Source organism: Echeneis naucrates, chromosome 13 (assembly GCF_900963305.1).
Source record: "Echeneis naucrates chromosome 13, fEcheNa1.1, whole genome shotgun sequence".
Lineage (NCBI taxonomy): Eukaryota > Metazoa > Chordata > Actinopteri > Carangiformes > Echeneidae > Echeneis > Echeneis naucrates.
Window position 1 is genome coordinate 9249133 of NC_042523.1, and position 15512 is coordinate 9264644.

A 15512-nucleotide genomic window follows, 5' to 3' on the forward strand; every position below is an offset into this window, starting at 1 on the left:
AGGTGTTCTCTTAATCATCAAATGTTTGTTATTTTTTTATGTTGGAGCTAGACATTCAATCAGTGTTGTGCTCCACTTCCAGTTCCAATTTGAGCAATGATAAAAGTTTTCTCTGTGTATTTAACTTTGTAGTGTGTATGTGGACCTTTAATTCACGTCTTCTGCGTCCTCCTATGCACAGCAGCAAAATGCAGAATCTGAGTGAACTTCCAGGAAATGCAACATCCCCAAAAAGCTTTTCTGTCATTATCAAGGTGTGTTTGGTTATCCCCTTCTTCGCCATCTTCCTCTGGTGCATTTCCATCATGCTGCACGTCTTTGCATCACATAGGCAATTCCTGGACACCACCCGCTACATCCTATTTGCCTACATGCTGATCAATGACACCTTCCAGCTCCTGTCCTCTGTGCTGCTCTTCCTCTTTGTCATGGCTCAGGTGAAATTTGCTATAGTGTATTGTGTACCTCTGCTGTTCATATCCACCTCCACCTTCCAGAACACGCCGTTAATCCTGGCCACAATGTCACTGGAGCGATATGTTGCCATCTTCTATCCCCTGCGACGCCCGTCCACCTGGCGTTCAGACCGTATCTGGATCATTATTCTGTCTCTCTGGGTGATCAGCTCTATCTTCCCTATTATTGAATACTGTATCGGGGAAAGGGATCCTGCTGTAGATGTCCTCTCCACCCCTGTGCTTTGTAAATCCGTCATTGTCAATTCATCTCCAATTCATACATTGTTCAAAGCTACTATAAGTGTGCTCTTCTTTGCAGTAGTGGCTGTCATCATCCTCTTTACGTATGTGAGAATTCTGCTGGAAACCAGAAAGCTGAGACAGGACAGGGTGTCTGTGAGCAAAGCCATGCACACTGTGCTGCTCCACGGCTTTCAGCTGCTGCTTTGCATGCTGGCCTTTACTCACCCCATCACCGAAAGTCTCATTGTGCTCCACGCAAACTGGCTACCAGAAGACATTGCCTTTTTTAATTACTTCTGCTTCATCCTAATCCCACGATTTCTCAGCCCACTCATCTATGGCTTTAGGGATCAGAGCATAAGGTCATGTATCGGGAAACAATTCCTCTGCTGCTCAGAAGTCACACCCCAAGTAAGGAACTGATTTATTTTCGATTGAGCTCTCCAACACAGTTACAAAATATCAAAGGATGTATTTGGGATTTTGAAACAGAACCTCAGTTATAGGTCTTAAAATGTCTTAAAGGGTAACTTGGCAGTTTTTGAAAACTGTTATATATATATATATATATATATTTAATGGTTTACTGTATGCTGGTGCCTTTTTTCTGTTTTGTTGTTATTCCTCCTGTTAATCCTGACCAGTTATAGGCCCTTTCGAACACACCTCCATTGTAAATGATGTGGGCATTGCCTCATCAGCCTGAGTTCAAAGGTTCAAGATGAAGTCTGTCAAAGTTTTTCCTTTCATCATAAAACTCTCTTTGAAAAAATACACGCAGCCGGCTACTGAATTAAGGCACATTTGGCAAACTGTAATACAGTATTAAAAGGTCTCAGCTGTAATGTCACACATTAAATGTTATTGAATCTGAATGCAGGACTAAACCAAGATGGACTTTTTTAAACAGCTGAATCATTCCTTGTGGTGTGTCAGTCAGGACATCAGACCTAGAGTAAATTATGTCGCCATTTCTGTCACAGACTCCCAATAGGAACTTTTAAGAAAGGCTTAAATGATGCTAATATCACTGTGCATGATTGAATGAAAATATGTAAAAGCCGTTTTAAAAAATGCTTTCACAACGCTTAAAAGCTGTTTGGTGGCAACAATATAAATAAATGATAAATATATGATAAATGAGCATACGCAATGTAACTGCAAGCTTCTGCTTAAGGGCTGAAAATATGCAAATCAAAACTGTAAATGTATCGTTTTTAATTTAAGTGCGTGTCAAGCAAATAACATTTCTGTGCTCAATATATTTTTATTTTCCCAAAAATATGCTTAACAGCTATCTGTAGACCACGTTTGTGAAATAAATAGTTGCACATTCTTATGAGTTTCTTATTTAAAGTTCATTAGAAGAAGCACATCAGTTCATTATTCATGTGGATTTCTGTAAATCCTTTGTACCTTTGGTGACTGGATTGTTATTGTGCTTGCACCTAGTACTGAATTATAGGTTTTTCATTTTAAATGGCTTTTGTCTTGGTCCCATCCCCTTCTTGTTGTTGTACAGAGTTTAACCTGCAGGTGTCACTGTGACTCCAAACATAATACCCATATTCACCCATAATACTCTTTGGAAAGCCACAAAAAAAAGAAACGTTTTTTTTTATTATTATTACTCACTTCAAAAGCATTACAATGAATTAAAAATGTTCAGTGAATGTGGCATGTAAAGTGCACCATACCTTCTCAGAGTTCATTTTAATCAATAAGAATATCTAAATCAAAACACCCTCCACACACAGGAGTTGGTCCCAAACTCCACACAAAACGTTAGTGGATTGCTGTGAGTATTACAGAGGAAATAAAGCCAAAGAGAACCTAATTGATCCGGTGAGTGAAAGCTGATCCCAGATAGAGGAGATCCCCTAGTGGGCTGTGAAGACACGTTTGAGCCTCACAAGCAGAGAGAGAGAGAGAGAGAGAGAGAGAGAGAGAGAGAGAGAGAGAGAGAGAGAGAGAGAGAGAGAGAGAGGCCAGATCCTGAGGATCCTCAGAGCTCGGACTCGGACTCTGAAGACATTATTATTATTATTATTTTTTTTTTTTTTTTTTTTTTTTGGAGATCGAGCAGATTTAGTGTGCGGGAGATGAACTGTCTTCCACGTGTTTACTTCTGCTGGGCGCTCCTGACTGCGGCCGGGATCCCCGCGGCGTCCGGAGAAATGTACACCTCCCTGCTGAACGTCAAACAGGCGATCAGCGTCGAGCAGAAGCTCATCGATTATCTGAGGACTTACATTGACCACGAGCTGCAGAGGCTGGACGACATCAAACGGTGAGTGATGATACCTGGCAGCCTGTAGTTTGTTTGTTTTCATCCATACATTTGTGCCTGCTCATGGAGGGAAACATAACTCCTAATATAGTGGTGGAGAATAAGAGGAACAGTGATTCACTGGCCTGACTGTGGTGATGATATCATCAGTCTGTTTTTTTGGGCCAGGATGATGAGAGTATGTGTGGAGGTGTGACATTTCCACTCCACACCACATTTCAAGCTGCCAGCAATCACATCAATGACCTGAATCGATAAAACGTGAAGCTTAAATGACTTTTAGGATGTTTTTTTCTCTTGCCCAGAAACTTTCCTGACCTTGGAAAGAGAAGGAATGCAAGCAAGCACTTATCACTTCCCACAGATTTGCGCTCATGATTCAAGAGTTTCTGGGTGGAAATAACTGGCACAAGTTTAATGGAGGAGTCGATTTGACCATGAAACCAAATGAGACCAGCTGTGGAAGTTTTTTTTTTTTTTTTTTTATTTTCTTCTGGGGTTTGTCTGGGGAAAAAGAAAGTTGACTTGACATGATGATCATGGAAATATTAAGATTCCAAATACATTTTAATCAGTGTTTCATCTGAACAAAATGATAATTAAAAAAAAGAATAGAAAGAAAAACAGATGAGATGGAAAAAAGAAAGCATTCAAACTCACTGAGCTGCTGCAGTGTGCCATGTTTCCTTTGTAGTTTAATATATATATATATAATATTGATATTTCACTCACACACACATCATACTTGATGTTTTTTCACATAGATTTTATTCCAAAGTGTCTGGCCTCCACGCTGAACTCTACAAAGGCTCGGGTGCTGCAATGGCAAACCCTCTGGTGGCATTCACCCTGATCAAGCGGCTGCATTCGGAGTGGCTGAACGTCGTCTACAGCAACGAAGCCTTGGAGAACTCACAAGGTTGGTTGGCTGCCTTCTTCACAGACACATCTGGTGGCGATAACTAAACACAGCCGCTCCTCTCTGCTATCATCACCCAACCCCCCACATTCCCAGTTTCACATTTTGGCCTTCTGTTATCCAGCCCTCAGGTCCAGTTACGAGGAGCAGGAGGCTGACCTGCCCATGCTGGAAGACCTCCAGGGGGCTGCCAAGGGGCTGATGAGGCTGCAGGACGTCTATGCTCTCCAGGTGGCCAGCCTTGTAAGGGGTCGTTTCCAGAGAGTCACTAATGGAAAGCATGTTGATATCTACATGCCATCAGTGTCTTTCCCACTGTCTGGTGATGACTGCTTTATGGTTGGAAAGGTAAACAGTTCATTTTCCTTTATTGCCCTTTAACATACTTTCTAACTAATTTCTGATGGTGGTGGAGACACTTAAACCTTTTATCAGAGCACAAGTATCATTAAAACAATCTAAAAAAAAGACGTCACTATACTAAATTCAAATTTTAGTGGAACTAGGTTAAAATATTTTATATTTATGTTAGTCAGGCCAGTAGACCAGTGGTCTTCCAGAGACTATTCAGCCATATTCTGTATTGTTGAGATCGACAGGCACACAAAGTTTTGTAAAGTTTTGGACTTTTTTATGAAGCTTTGAGGAGTTCAACATTTTTAAACTTAAACTGTTATTTGAATAAAGTCATTTGTGAAGCTTAGGGAGGAACTCTCACATTGAGTGCAATGAAAAACAACTCATAGACATCTGAAGAAGGAGACCCAAGCAGATGTTGCTGTTTTGTATGAAAAGTCACATAGTTTTTTGCTATTTTTGAACCACAAATATGATCTTTACTAATGAACTACATATTTTAATATAACTTTATTACTTTCCAATACCACAAATTTGTTACAGTTTCCTAAAATATTGCATGTAGGGGTGCTAGACCATATTCCATTCTTGTGGGTCATTATTCTGAGTGGCTTTTTTTTTTTTTTTTAATCCCTCCCTGCTTAATATCCCGAGCCAGAGTCCTGGCTTGTGGGAATTTTCCTGTCAGCAGGAAAAAGCAGAGGTCTTCCCATAGTATGCCTGCGAATCCACTTGATGTGAAGATGAAATTTATTCAGCAAGAATGAGGTGAAGAAAAAAAGAGAAGATTTTCCCCACAGTAGATTCCACTGTTTACGTACAGTGGTGATGACTGAGGGCAGGGCGCTTTGTGGGACAGACATCCTCTTGTATGGAAAAGGCATTATCTCACGCAGCAGACATTAAGAAGTGCTTGGAGGGAGGGGAAGGACTGAGGAAGAGATTATATATGAGATTCTCTCTAAAGAGAAATGCTCAATTGTGGGGTGTTTTCAGTAAAAGAGCTGCAAATGCCTTTATGTGGCAGTTAAACTGCTTTTTAGAGCCAGCAGGGCGTGTTAACAGAAACTTCGCTTGTAGTTTAAAAGTTTTGTTCAAAGAAATTTTCAGGCTGTCTACATGTTTTCTCCAGCAATAAGAGGATCTGCTGAATATGAACTATTATTATTAAATAGTTTCTTTAGTCCGTTGCTGTGGAGACTAACAGCTGTGAAGTGACAGGTCCGTGTGTTTGGTTAGCTGTGTGTTGAGTCTGTGTGTGTGTGTTTGGGGCCAGGGGTTAAATGCTACACTGGAATTTTTGTTTGTGTGCTATCTGGAGGGGTTGTTGATATAATCTGTGTTGGGAGGAACCACGTGTCACCCTCCTCCCATGTGGGGGCTGCCATACCTTTAGTCAGCACGTACTTAATCAAGTCCCGTCAGGCCCCAAAAGGGAGTTTGAATCCAGGTGAGGGGTAAAGGTGTCTGTAGCCAGCGTTTGAGACTTTCTGTATGTCAAAGTATCGCTCAAGGTGTTTATTGATCGACAAAGATGTACACGTAATGTCTGAGGAGCCACAAAATGGTCAAAACTTGTACAGCGAAATTACAGATAAGTCAACATTTTTTATGCCTAGCTTTTTTTTTTCTTTGTCAATACCTGACACTGGTAATGTATTTTGAGCACCCACACTTCTGTCACAGTTTTGTGTGTGTTGTGTTAAAAGCAGCCAATGTTGCCTCGAGCGATGAACTTAAGGCAGAGGTCAGTGAGAGGTGTGGAGAGTTTATCATATTTAACATAACGCTCACACATTTATTTATTTATTTTCATTTTTATGAAGCTCGCAGTTCTCAGAGCCAAATGAAACCAAGTCAAGTGACGTCACCTCAGGCACCATGTCCCCATATACCTCCCTCTGCAGCCACAAAAGGCCTTTCTTAAGTTTTTCTTTTTGCGGATGCAGTTATATATCTAGAAAAGGAGATTTTTCAAATTAAATACCCGATGCTTGCTGTTTCTCAGCAACAGTCAATATGAGCAATATCTTTGGACTGTAGTTTTGATCTGCTGTTTTATTTGAACACCCAATAGTGCCTTTCCGGGAACTTTGGTAATGTTAAATTTGTATAATTCACCATTTCTTGAGCTTTTGCAAACTAATGAGCATGCTACTTACAGCCAAATAGAGTATCAGACAAAGATGCCTTTCATAATATAATGACTCTCACATCAGATCTCATAATTTCTAGGCAGGTTACATTTTGTCTTCAGACATTTAATGCAATGGGTCTCATTAAACTCAACAGGAGATTTTAAGAAGATTTTAAAACAGCAATAAGACAAGCCACTGGCACGCAGGCACATTAAAAAGATATCTGAAACAAGCACGTATCCTTAAAATTATTCCGAATGAAAAGGTAAATTAATCCCACAGGACACATTCACATTTAAAGTTTTCATATTATCTTTGTAATGCATTGGATGTCACTTTTTTGCATTCCTGCTACCTGCCGCAGCCTGAGCTGGTGATAATTTAAAGTAACTTGTGTATTTTTTTACACAGGTAGCCTACGAGCAGGAAGACTACTACCACTCAGTGCAGTGGTTGGAGGAGTCGGTGCGTCTCTTCAGGAGGACAGGAGGCAAGTGGAGTCCTGAGAATGAGGCAACTTTGGAGGATGCTCTGGATCACCTGGCTTTCTCTCACTTTAAAGTATGGAGAAGGACATTAAACACACACACACACACACACACACATATATATATATATAATGATTGGTGCTTTTGGACTTTGGACTAAATTCCTCTTGTTTCAGACAGGAAACGTGTCCTATGCTCTAAGTCTGTCTCAGGAGTTACTGCATTACGGTAAATCATTACTGTTTACCTCCTGTGCTGCATAAACAATCTCTTAAAAAGCCTTTCTTACTGGTTGTACCTTCCCCTGAAATCTGATGAGCAGTGCGACTTGTTTCTCTGAATACACTACGTTTACACACACTACATTTGTTTCTTCTCAGATCCATTGAATGGAAGAGTTTTGCAGAATGTAGAGAAATATGAGAAGCTGCTGGTTGCTGCTAGGCCACCCAGGGCTGATGGGCTAAGGAGGCCCTCTACCCAATATTTAAGTACCAGGGACACTTATGAGAGACTCTGCCAGACCCAAGGCTCTCAGGTATTCATCATAATTAATCATACTGGGCACATGTGGTAGAAAAGAATGTGAGAAGGACCAGGGTATTCTTACTCCTAAAAAATTTGCAATTTTTTAAACTTGCAATTGGTGTTTTTAATTTTTAATGGTACATTTATTTAATAAGGAACAGTTGTATGCAAAAACTGGGGCTTCTCAAATGATGCATTTTCTGGGTCCTTTTCCTCTGAAGTTGAATGAAAATACAACCAAAACGATGCATCCATCTGTACTAATGAATCCAAATTTTCAACAATTGTTGTATTGTCGAAGGGTAAAAAATGTACATAGGAGCTTATGAAATCATTATTATCATGCATGGTTAAATTTTATATAATGCAGCAGTTCAGAACTGTGTATGATCATGTTGGTTTATGATGGTCATAAACAAACCATTTTCGATGCACCATGCATTTTTGTCCTAAATGCAATGGCAACTGACTCAATAGTTATTATATTTTCCAAAAAAAATTATAAATGGTGTAGGTAGAAATTTCAGTCTGAGCTAAGTGGTATACCATACAAAAGATTCAAGATTCAAATTTGTAATTGGAGTCTCCTTGAAAATTTGTGCTTGTTTCTAACTTGTTAATGAATTTAGATTTCTCCCTAACAGCCAATGCATTTTGAAAGCCCCAGACTATTCTGTGACTACTTCACCAACAACAATCCTGGGCTGCTACTGCTGCCAGTAAAACGTGAAGTGCTGAACCTGCAGCCATATGTGGTCCTCTACCACGACTTCATCACTGACACAGAGGCTGAAGATGTCAAGACGCTTGCCCAGCCAGGAGTAAGTGCCAGCACTGTGCACAATTTAAGTCTTTGAGCCAAAGTCTGTTCAGTTTGTTGGAATGAACAAAAACAAGAATCATTGGAGAGACGCTGCTGTCATGCGAACACCATGTACCTCCGTCTCACACTGAAGAATCAGGTCTTTATGAATTGTACCAGGATCACAGTTTTTATTTATTTATTTATTTATTTGTTTATTTGTTTATTTTCCATGTCTTTGCTGCATGTTCAGAACATAATTAAATTGGAAGTTTTTCGGTAGATTTATAAAGTTGTGATTTCCCTTAACATGTATATTTTAACATTTAACATTAACATTATATTTCAAATGGAGATAAAAATCTCCATTTGAAATATAATAATATGGCTCCTGTCCTACATTGGACTTCAAATTTTTTAAAAATAGGCATTTTAAGTAGATTTTACTCACTGAAATTTTTAAAACTTGTGTTTTGTTTTGTTTTTTTTCTTTCTTAAGATGGTAATTCTCTCAAGTAAAGGGGACTTTTTGTAAATATTACTTCTGCATATATTCCCTGGCATTGCGCTCTGCTGTGTGGCCTCTGCGGGGGTATAAGCCAACAGTGTATCAGCAGCATCCGACAACGTTGCTCAACTACCTAAAATGAAAAGTTCTAACCGTTTGCTGACTCTGTGACTTGAGGGAATATTTGGTGAGGTAATTCAACCTCTGCCCTATATATTCTGTGAGGTTTTGGCATTGTTCAATGTGTTTTCCATTTTCCTTTGCTCAGATTAAAAAAAAGCCCTTGCACTTATTTAATCATTATGTCAGCTTGTGGGTTGATTGAAAACATGCCCAGGGTACAGTATTAGTTTGACGCAGTGAGCAGAATTGGCTAACATGGCATAGTTCACACTGTGTTCATGTTGGATCTTAAAATCCTGAGATCTAGCATGAACACAAAGTCTGTTTTGAGTTACCAGATCTGGCATGGTGTACGTTTTTTTTGATTAAGTAGCATGTGGAGTAAGAAGTTGAATTTTTTGTTTTACTTCTTTCGAAATTGTTCTGTCAGCCAAGAATGAAGTAATCTTCTCTGATGGTCTATGGTACCTGGATGTTGTCAAGACTTTGAGCTGCAAAATGACCCGGAAATATTGTGTTTCCAGTTTTCTGTATGGAACAGTTGTACTAGCTTATTTAACTACTGCAATAGGCATGACATGAGCAGAAGTCCATTTTAAGAAGACAACACTTGGACCAAAACATCTGGGTTTCCCCAGACCTCCTTCCAGGATCATTGAGGCCTACTTTAAGTTGGTGTATCTGCACATTGGAGAAACCGCCTTACATCCTTTTTGTTGGCTTTCAGCTGAAAGGCTGTATTAGATGGATAGTTTACAAATAAATCTTTGTCGCAGCTTTGGGTTATTTTTTTCTCATCTGGTCTCAGTTTTCATGTTGTTGGGTTGGTCATGTCATGGCGCATTTTCATGCTATTACTCAAACTTTGTCAGGGCTTGCAGCTGGACATCAAGGCTTGGCTCCTGTAACAATCACAAACAAGATGTTTTCTGTCTTTGCTAACAAGCTGAGAAGGTCTGTGGTGGCAGCTGGAGAGAAACAAGCAACAGCAGACTATCGCATCAGCAAGAGGTACAACTGTCTTCCGATTGTTTTCTGATTTAGAACAGCTTGTCATGTTGTTTGCAATCTGTTATTTGATCCATGTTATCACGTGTAGAGGATACACTATTAATTTAGACAAATAACAACTTTTATACCAGAAAACAAAAGTATGCAAACGATATGTTCCTTTTTACACCTCTTACTTCTAGTGCGTGGCTGAAGGACTCAGCACACTCTGTTGTGGGGAAGCTGGACCAGAGAATCTCCAGGCTCACAGGTCTGAATGTGAATCATCCATATGGCGAGTACATCCAAGTGGTGAATTATGGGATTGGTGGCCATTATGAGCCTCACTTTGACCATGCTACAGTAAGTTAATCATTGCCTGCTTAAGAAGTTCCACTTCTTTTCAATTTGCTGCACTCTTTGCATTTGAACTCTGATAATATTTATACATGCTGCTGCTCTCTTGTTTGCATTTCTGTGTGGCCAGTCACCGTCAAGTCCTGTGTATAGACTGAAAACTGGGAATCGAATTGCAACCTTTATGATATATGTGAGTAAAATCTTGATCTCATCACCTCCTGGCTCTGTAAAACTGAGACAGCTGCGAGACGTTACTGAGAACGTTCTAATCCAACATCCATATTAAAGCCAAAGATGTCAGCCTTTTGCCACGTAAGATGCATGCTCTTGGAACAGCCTGCCTAGATCTGACCTCACTGCCTTAATTACATTTTTACAGCTGTTCTGTCATGTAAACTCTTACGCCAAAATCTATTTTCAGTCTTTTAAGATAATTATACACTTTACTTCAAAAAATTTGCCTTTAAATGTTCTTATTTGTTTCTTGTTTATTTATTACCATAAAGAAACAGTGCAGCAGACAGAATGGCTTTTCGTAAAAGAGCACGTAAACACAAGGAATGCCCTTTTCCACAGCTCAGCTCTGTTGAGGCAGGTGGGTCCACTGCCTTCATATACGCCAACTTCAGCGTTCCTGTCGTGGAGGTAAACACATTCTGGATATCTGAGATGAGCTCAAAGCACCTTTTTATTTGTTGTTTTCATGTCATTTGTGCCTGCAGCTAGATTATGTTTACCTCTCTCACATTCTCTGGTGCAGCCGTCAAAATGTCCAAAGGTCAGATCAGTCAACATCAGCCATTGACCACAATACTGCTGTTGTACAGTTGAACCTCAGTGCAGGTTGGGTCTGTTTAGGGGTTAATAAATGAACTACTGTGGAAAGTTTAACTGGCCATTTGTGGGTTTTAACCTGTCACTATCCATTTAACTGAAATCTCACTTCCTGGTTGCTTATACAGAAAATAATTGAAGCTCCTTAACTGAAGAAACTGAGAAAATTTGCCACGAAGTATTCCAATATACTTGAAATTACAATTATAACAAAAACTAAATGAAATGTTTAATATTACAGAAAAGGTGTCTTTTACCTCTCTATAACTTCTCAAAGATTTTCATTATTTTCATTAACTATGACTTCTGTGTTAAAATCTGTCTTTTTACCACTTTCATTACTTTTGATAATTTAAATTGATATTCATCTCTGAACGTAAAGAATTATTTTAATAAGCGGCCATGTCCTACCTAAACAAAGCTACAGCAATTAATCATTTGGTAATAAGCACAGTTAATCTGTTTTTTCTACTTATACTATGGTTTTCTTTGGCTTTTAGACGGAAATAAGGACGGAAGTAATAAGAAAAATGGTTGTATGGTTTTGTTTTGTTTTGTTTTTTTCCCAAGCAAATGATTAATCATTTAACCAGGAAAATGTACTGAAACTGAATATGGTTGCTGTAGTTACCTGAATTTGGACCAAATCACTTTTCTGACTTATTCAAAGTTTGTTTCTTGTCATATCACAGAACGCTGCCATCTTCTGGTGGAATCTCCACAGAAATGGTGAAGGAGACGTGGACACCCTGCATGCTGGCTGCCCTGTGCTTATTGGGGACAAATGGGGTAAGATTCAATGAATTATGGGGGCATGATGTAATGATGCAACAGGAGCCAAGAAATGATCACATAAATATGAAAAAGGTAGATCACAGAGTTGTGAAACATGTTGAGCTTTAATAAGGATATTAAACAGTATTAAAATTATGCTCTTTCCCTGCATTTACTTACTGTTATACAGGCGTGACTTTCCGCAGTAAGGCCACATCTGTGCTGCATTATACATTTCGATGTTAAAAAAAAAAAAGTGTAGTGCAGTTCAGACACTGAGGGCTCATCTTGGAGGCTCAACATACATTATGCTGCTGGTCTGGTTGGCTCAGGCAGCCAAACTCCCAAAGCTGAGACGTGTCCTTGGTTCCCAGCTGGGTCAGATGGTTATTAATCATCATATTACAGCTGCAGAAGCATTTCACTGCTGTTGGGTTTTTTTAATCATTATATATACTCTCAGAAGGTAATGTTAAGTCAGTGTTTTAGATGAAGTATTCAGGCATGTGGTAAAAGTAAATAAATTGCAAGTTAAATCTGTATATTTAAATCATTATCTGCAGAGTAACTAGAAACTAAAGTTGTGAAATTAATTTAGTAAATTGAAACTCAATCCATTTGAAATATACAGTTCTCTACAAGTACAGAATTGTACAAAAGGGAATGCTAAACCAAACAAATATGTAATATTCATAAATTGACTCAGTTAATTCCACCGTTGTACAAAATGATCTAAAAGTTTTTAACATGTAAGGGATAGAAAACTTTAATCTATGGTGTTCTCCCTGTGTATTTCAGTGGCAAACAAATGGATCCACGAATATGGCCAGGAGTTCCACCATCGCTGCAGTCTGAATCCTGAAGAGTGAGAGCGGTGGAACATTCACTGGGCCCCTTGGAGTACAAGAGCCAGCCTCTACAATTGAGAGGCACAGTGTAAGGCCAAGAGGGGGAGGCAGCCAAAAAGTGAGCACACACAGGAGGGGAGGTGAGAGCCATGAGAAGGCAGCCTACATCTGTGATTGGAGCCCCTGGCCCCAGGGAGCCCGGAGCACACAGTGGAAACTCCTGCAGGGGACATGGATAACAGAACGCCAAGACATGGAGTGGAAGAGGGCTGGGGCAGTTAGCAGTGGGCCTCTGGAGGTGAAATACTCTCTTGCTCTTAAGGGCTAGTTCCTGCAAATGGGGAGAGGCCTCCGCCTTCTCACACTGTGCTGGTTTCAGTTAACTGCACAAGGTTGTTTACCTCCTGCTTGTTAGAGATCTTTTCCTGCACTGGACCTGCTGTCTCTGCCATTACAAGTCAACACAGCTGTCTTTGTGCAGACTCTCAAATTTACTTTTAAATACATAAATTCCTAATTCATGAAGATAGTGTATATGTCCGAATGTGCGTGTATGAGCTGATCCATTATGTGTGAAGGTGCTGATGAAAATAAATGTCTCTTTTAGGTCTGAGAATTTGTTACTGCGTTATTGATTATACTTCACGAAAAACCTGGTGCAAGCAGATGCAGAGCATGCCCAGCCCATGCTAAAAGGAGAACTTCATGACCTGTCCGCAGTAGTGATGGGAAGTTTGGATCTTTTTACTGACTCAAGTCTTTTAATCTCATTCAGTAAAATCAACGAATCTTTTTTCAAGTCATTCGTTCATTTCATTCGTCGGAACCAGCGTGGCCCTGTAGCTGTCATTTGAGTAATGACTGAAAAGCTCGGCTTTCAAACACTGAAGAGCAACATGGTTTGCGTCACTTGGCATATAATACACAAATTTGCATTTGTTAAACTATTGAGCACCCTTTTGGGCCACATCCTACTGAAGTTGAACCGACAGATTACTTCATTTGCTGGCAGGAGAGGGCTCTGCCAATCATTAAAAAAATTCTATGATGGGTCACTACCTACCTACCTGGTTATCCCAACAAACCAAATGTGGGACATAAGAGTGTGTTTGTGTGGGGCAATGTGGGACACATTACCAATGCTGAGAGGTAGTCTACATTTTTTGATATAATGTCTATTCACCTTAAAAAAATAAACATTTCTATTCTGCTCCTTACATTGTAACATCTCTATGTTTTGCCCACTGGGTGATTCAGTAGCTCACAATAGACTGGTGACAGGTTAGGCCTGTCATGCCTGTTACTCATGAAGGACTTAAGTATATTTTAGTTGAATCCAACTTTCCCAACTCCCACTATGAGTTAATACAGTAAGCATAAAAGGAAGCTTAAGTTTCACAGTTCTTATGGTCTTATGCTATAGTCCGTTTTCACTCATGTAATCCCTTTTTTTATCCCAATAACTGTTGAAAGTGATCTCATATCCCCAGTTTTGTTTAATTCATATATGGATGATTTAACTATGAGACTGAGAGGCTGTCACACTGGTTGTCTGATTGGTGAAGCACTTGTGAATCATCTTATGTGCGCACATGATCTGTTGTTACTTAGCCCAAGTAGTGCTGGTCGACAGCAGCTTTTTGAAATTTGTACTGAGTATGGTGTGCAATATGATATAAATGTTTAAAATTTCCTATATTTAAGTTATCAGATGTGAATCTTGAGGGTTGTGATAGTTGTGAAGTTAAATACCTTGGGCACATTATTACGGGCCTGTTGACAGACGATGGTGATATTTACACACAATGCCGTAAGTTGTATGCACAAGCTGACACTATTGCATGCAAATTCGGCATGTGTTCTGTCAACGTAAAAGTGGCTTTGTTTCGTGCATATTGCACACCACTGTACACAGCACAGCTTTGGTCATGTCATAAAAAGCAAACTTACTAAGACTGCAAGTTGCATATAATGATGCAATGAGGATTTTGCTTAAAATACCAAGAGGTGCTAGTGCAAGATCAATGTGTGTCACTGCAGGCGTAAGCACTTTTAAAGCTCTGTTAAGAACTCTTATGCAGAAACCGCTGGATGAATCTGCAAACAGTATCATAGGGGCACTATCCAAATCCACTATAAGCTGTTTCTGTTACTCATCCAAACTGAGGATGCATTGGCTGAAATACCTATATGTGAACTGTTTGTGAATGTATATTTTATACATATTTCTTATTGTTTTCTATAGTGTTTGTTTTTATGGACCAGAGTCCGTCAATAAAGATTGAATTGAATTGAATTGAACATTACTATGCATTAAAAGTGTTCATATGCCCTTCATACATCATTAAATTAAACCGAATTCCACTCAGTGGTTTTCCTGCTGTTACACTTTAACCTGTCCTGTCTATCTGACTGGCAGTCATCTTTGGGTTTCAGTGGGAATGCATCCATAGATCGGCACATCTCTTTTTGAGCCACACGTTTCTTGTGAGACTCACATGCACTTCGCCAAGTCGTATTCCCACTCCTTGTGAAACTGAAAAATAACTCTGAGAATCATCTTGCATGGACTTCACCCAATTTTAAGTTGTTTCCCAGTCTTTGGCGTAGCTGCATTTTCTTTTCTTTGTGTAACTGTCCATCATATGTGTTCCCCAATGGGCATAGCCTGGCAGCAAAGATGGTGACAGATTACGCTGCACTTGACCTGACCTGGACCCCACATGCGCCCAGATTGACTGGCATCAAACATAGCCCCGTAATGACAGCCTTCCCTGCTTTCTTCACAGCCATTGGATAAAAACCACATTTTAGAAAAGCGTCTGTGCTGAAGTGGTTTGACTTCTGAAAAC

The 15512-nt window shown here is 39.6% G+C and overlaps 2 protein-coding genes across 2 annotated transcripts; both read left to right on the forward strand.

The window, feature by feature from the left end:
* The first annotated feature begins 28 nt into the window (after nucleotides 1-28).
* or95a1 (odorant receptor, family 95, subfamily A, member 1) lies at nucleotides 29-1223 on the forward strand. Its single transcript, XM_029518405.1, has one exon. The coding sequence runs from the start codon at nucleotides 39-41 to the stop codon at nucleotides 1122-1124; it is 1086 nt and encodes a 361-aa protein (XP_029374265.1). The 5' UTR covers nucleotides 29-38; the 3' UTR covers nucleotides 1125-1223.
* Nucleotides 140-14788, forward strand: p4ha3 (prolyl 4-hydroxylase, alpha polypeptide III). Its single transcript, XM_029518404.1, has 14 exons — nucleotides 140-254; nucleotides 2779-2991; nucleotides 3756-3910; nucleotides 4035-4258; nucleotides 6817-6966; nucleotides 7070-7121; nucleotides 7274-7431; nucleotides 8066-8242; nucleotides 9801-9865; nucleotides 10048-10207; nucleotides 10332-10394; nucleotides 10781-10849; nucleotides 11731-11827; nucleotides 12611-14788. Exons 1-14 carry the CDS (start codon nucleotides 217-219, stop codon nucleotides 12679-12681), a joined length of 1692 nt encoding a protein of 563 aa, XP_029374264.1. The 5' UTR covers nucleotides 140-216; the 3' UTR covers nucleotides 12682-14788.
* Nucleotides 14789-15512: the final 724 nt, after the last annotated feature.

Coding starts and splice junctions, on each gene's coding strand:
- or95a1 (XM_029518405.1), top strand. CDS start 39: ATGTTGGAGCTAGACATTCAATCAGTGTTGTGCTCCACTTCCAGTTCC.
- p4ha3 (XM_029518404.1), top strand. CDS start 217: ATGCAACATCCCCAAAAAGCTTTTCTGTCATTATCAAG. Junction 8,243..9,800: donor AGACGCTTGCCCAGCCAGGA/GTAAGTGCCAGC, acceptor TTTGCTAACAAG/CTGAGAAGGTCTGTGGTGGC. Junction 10,850..11,730: donor TCAGCGTTCCTGTCGTGGAG/GTAAACACATTC, acceptor GTCATATCACAG/AACGCTGCCATCTTCTGGTG.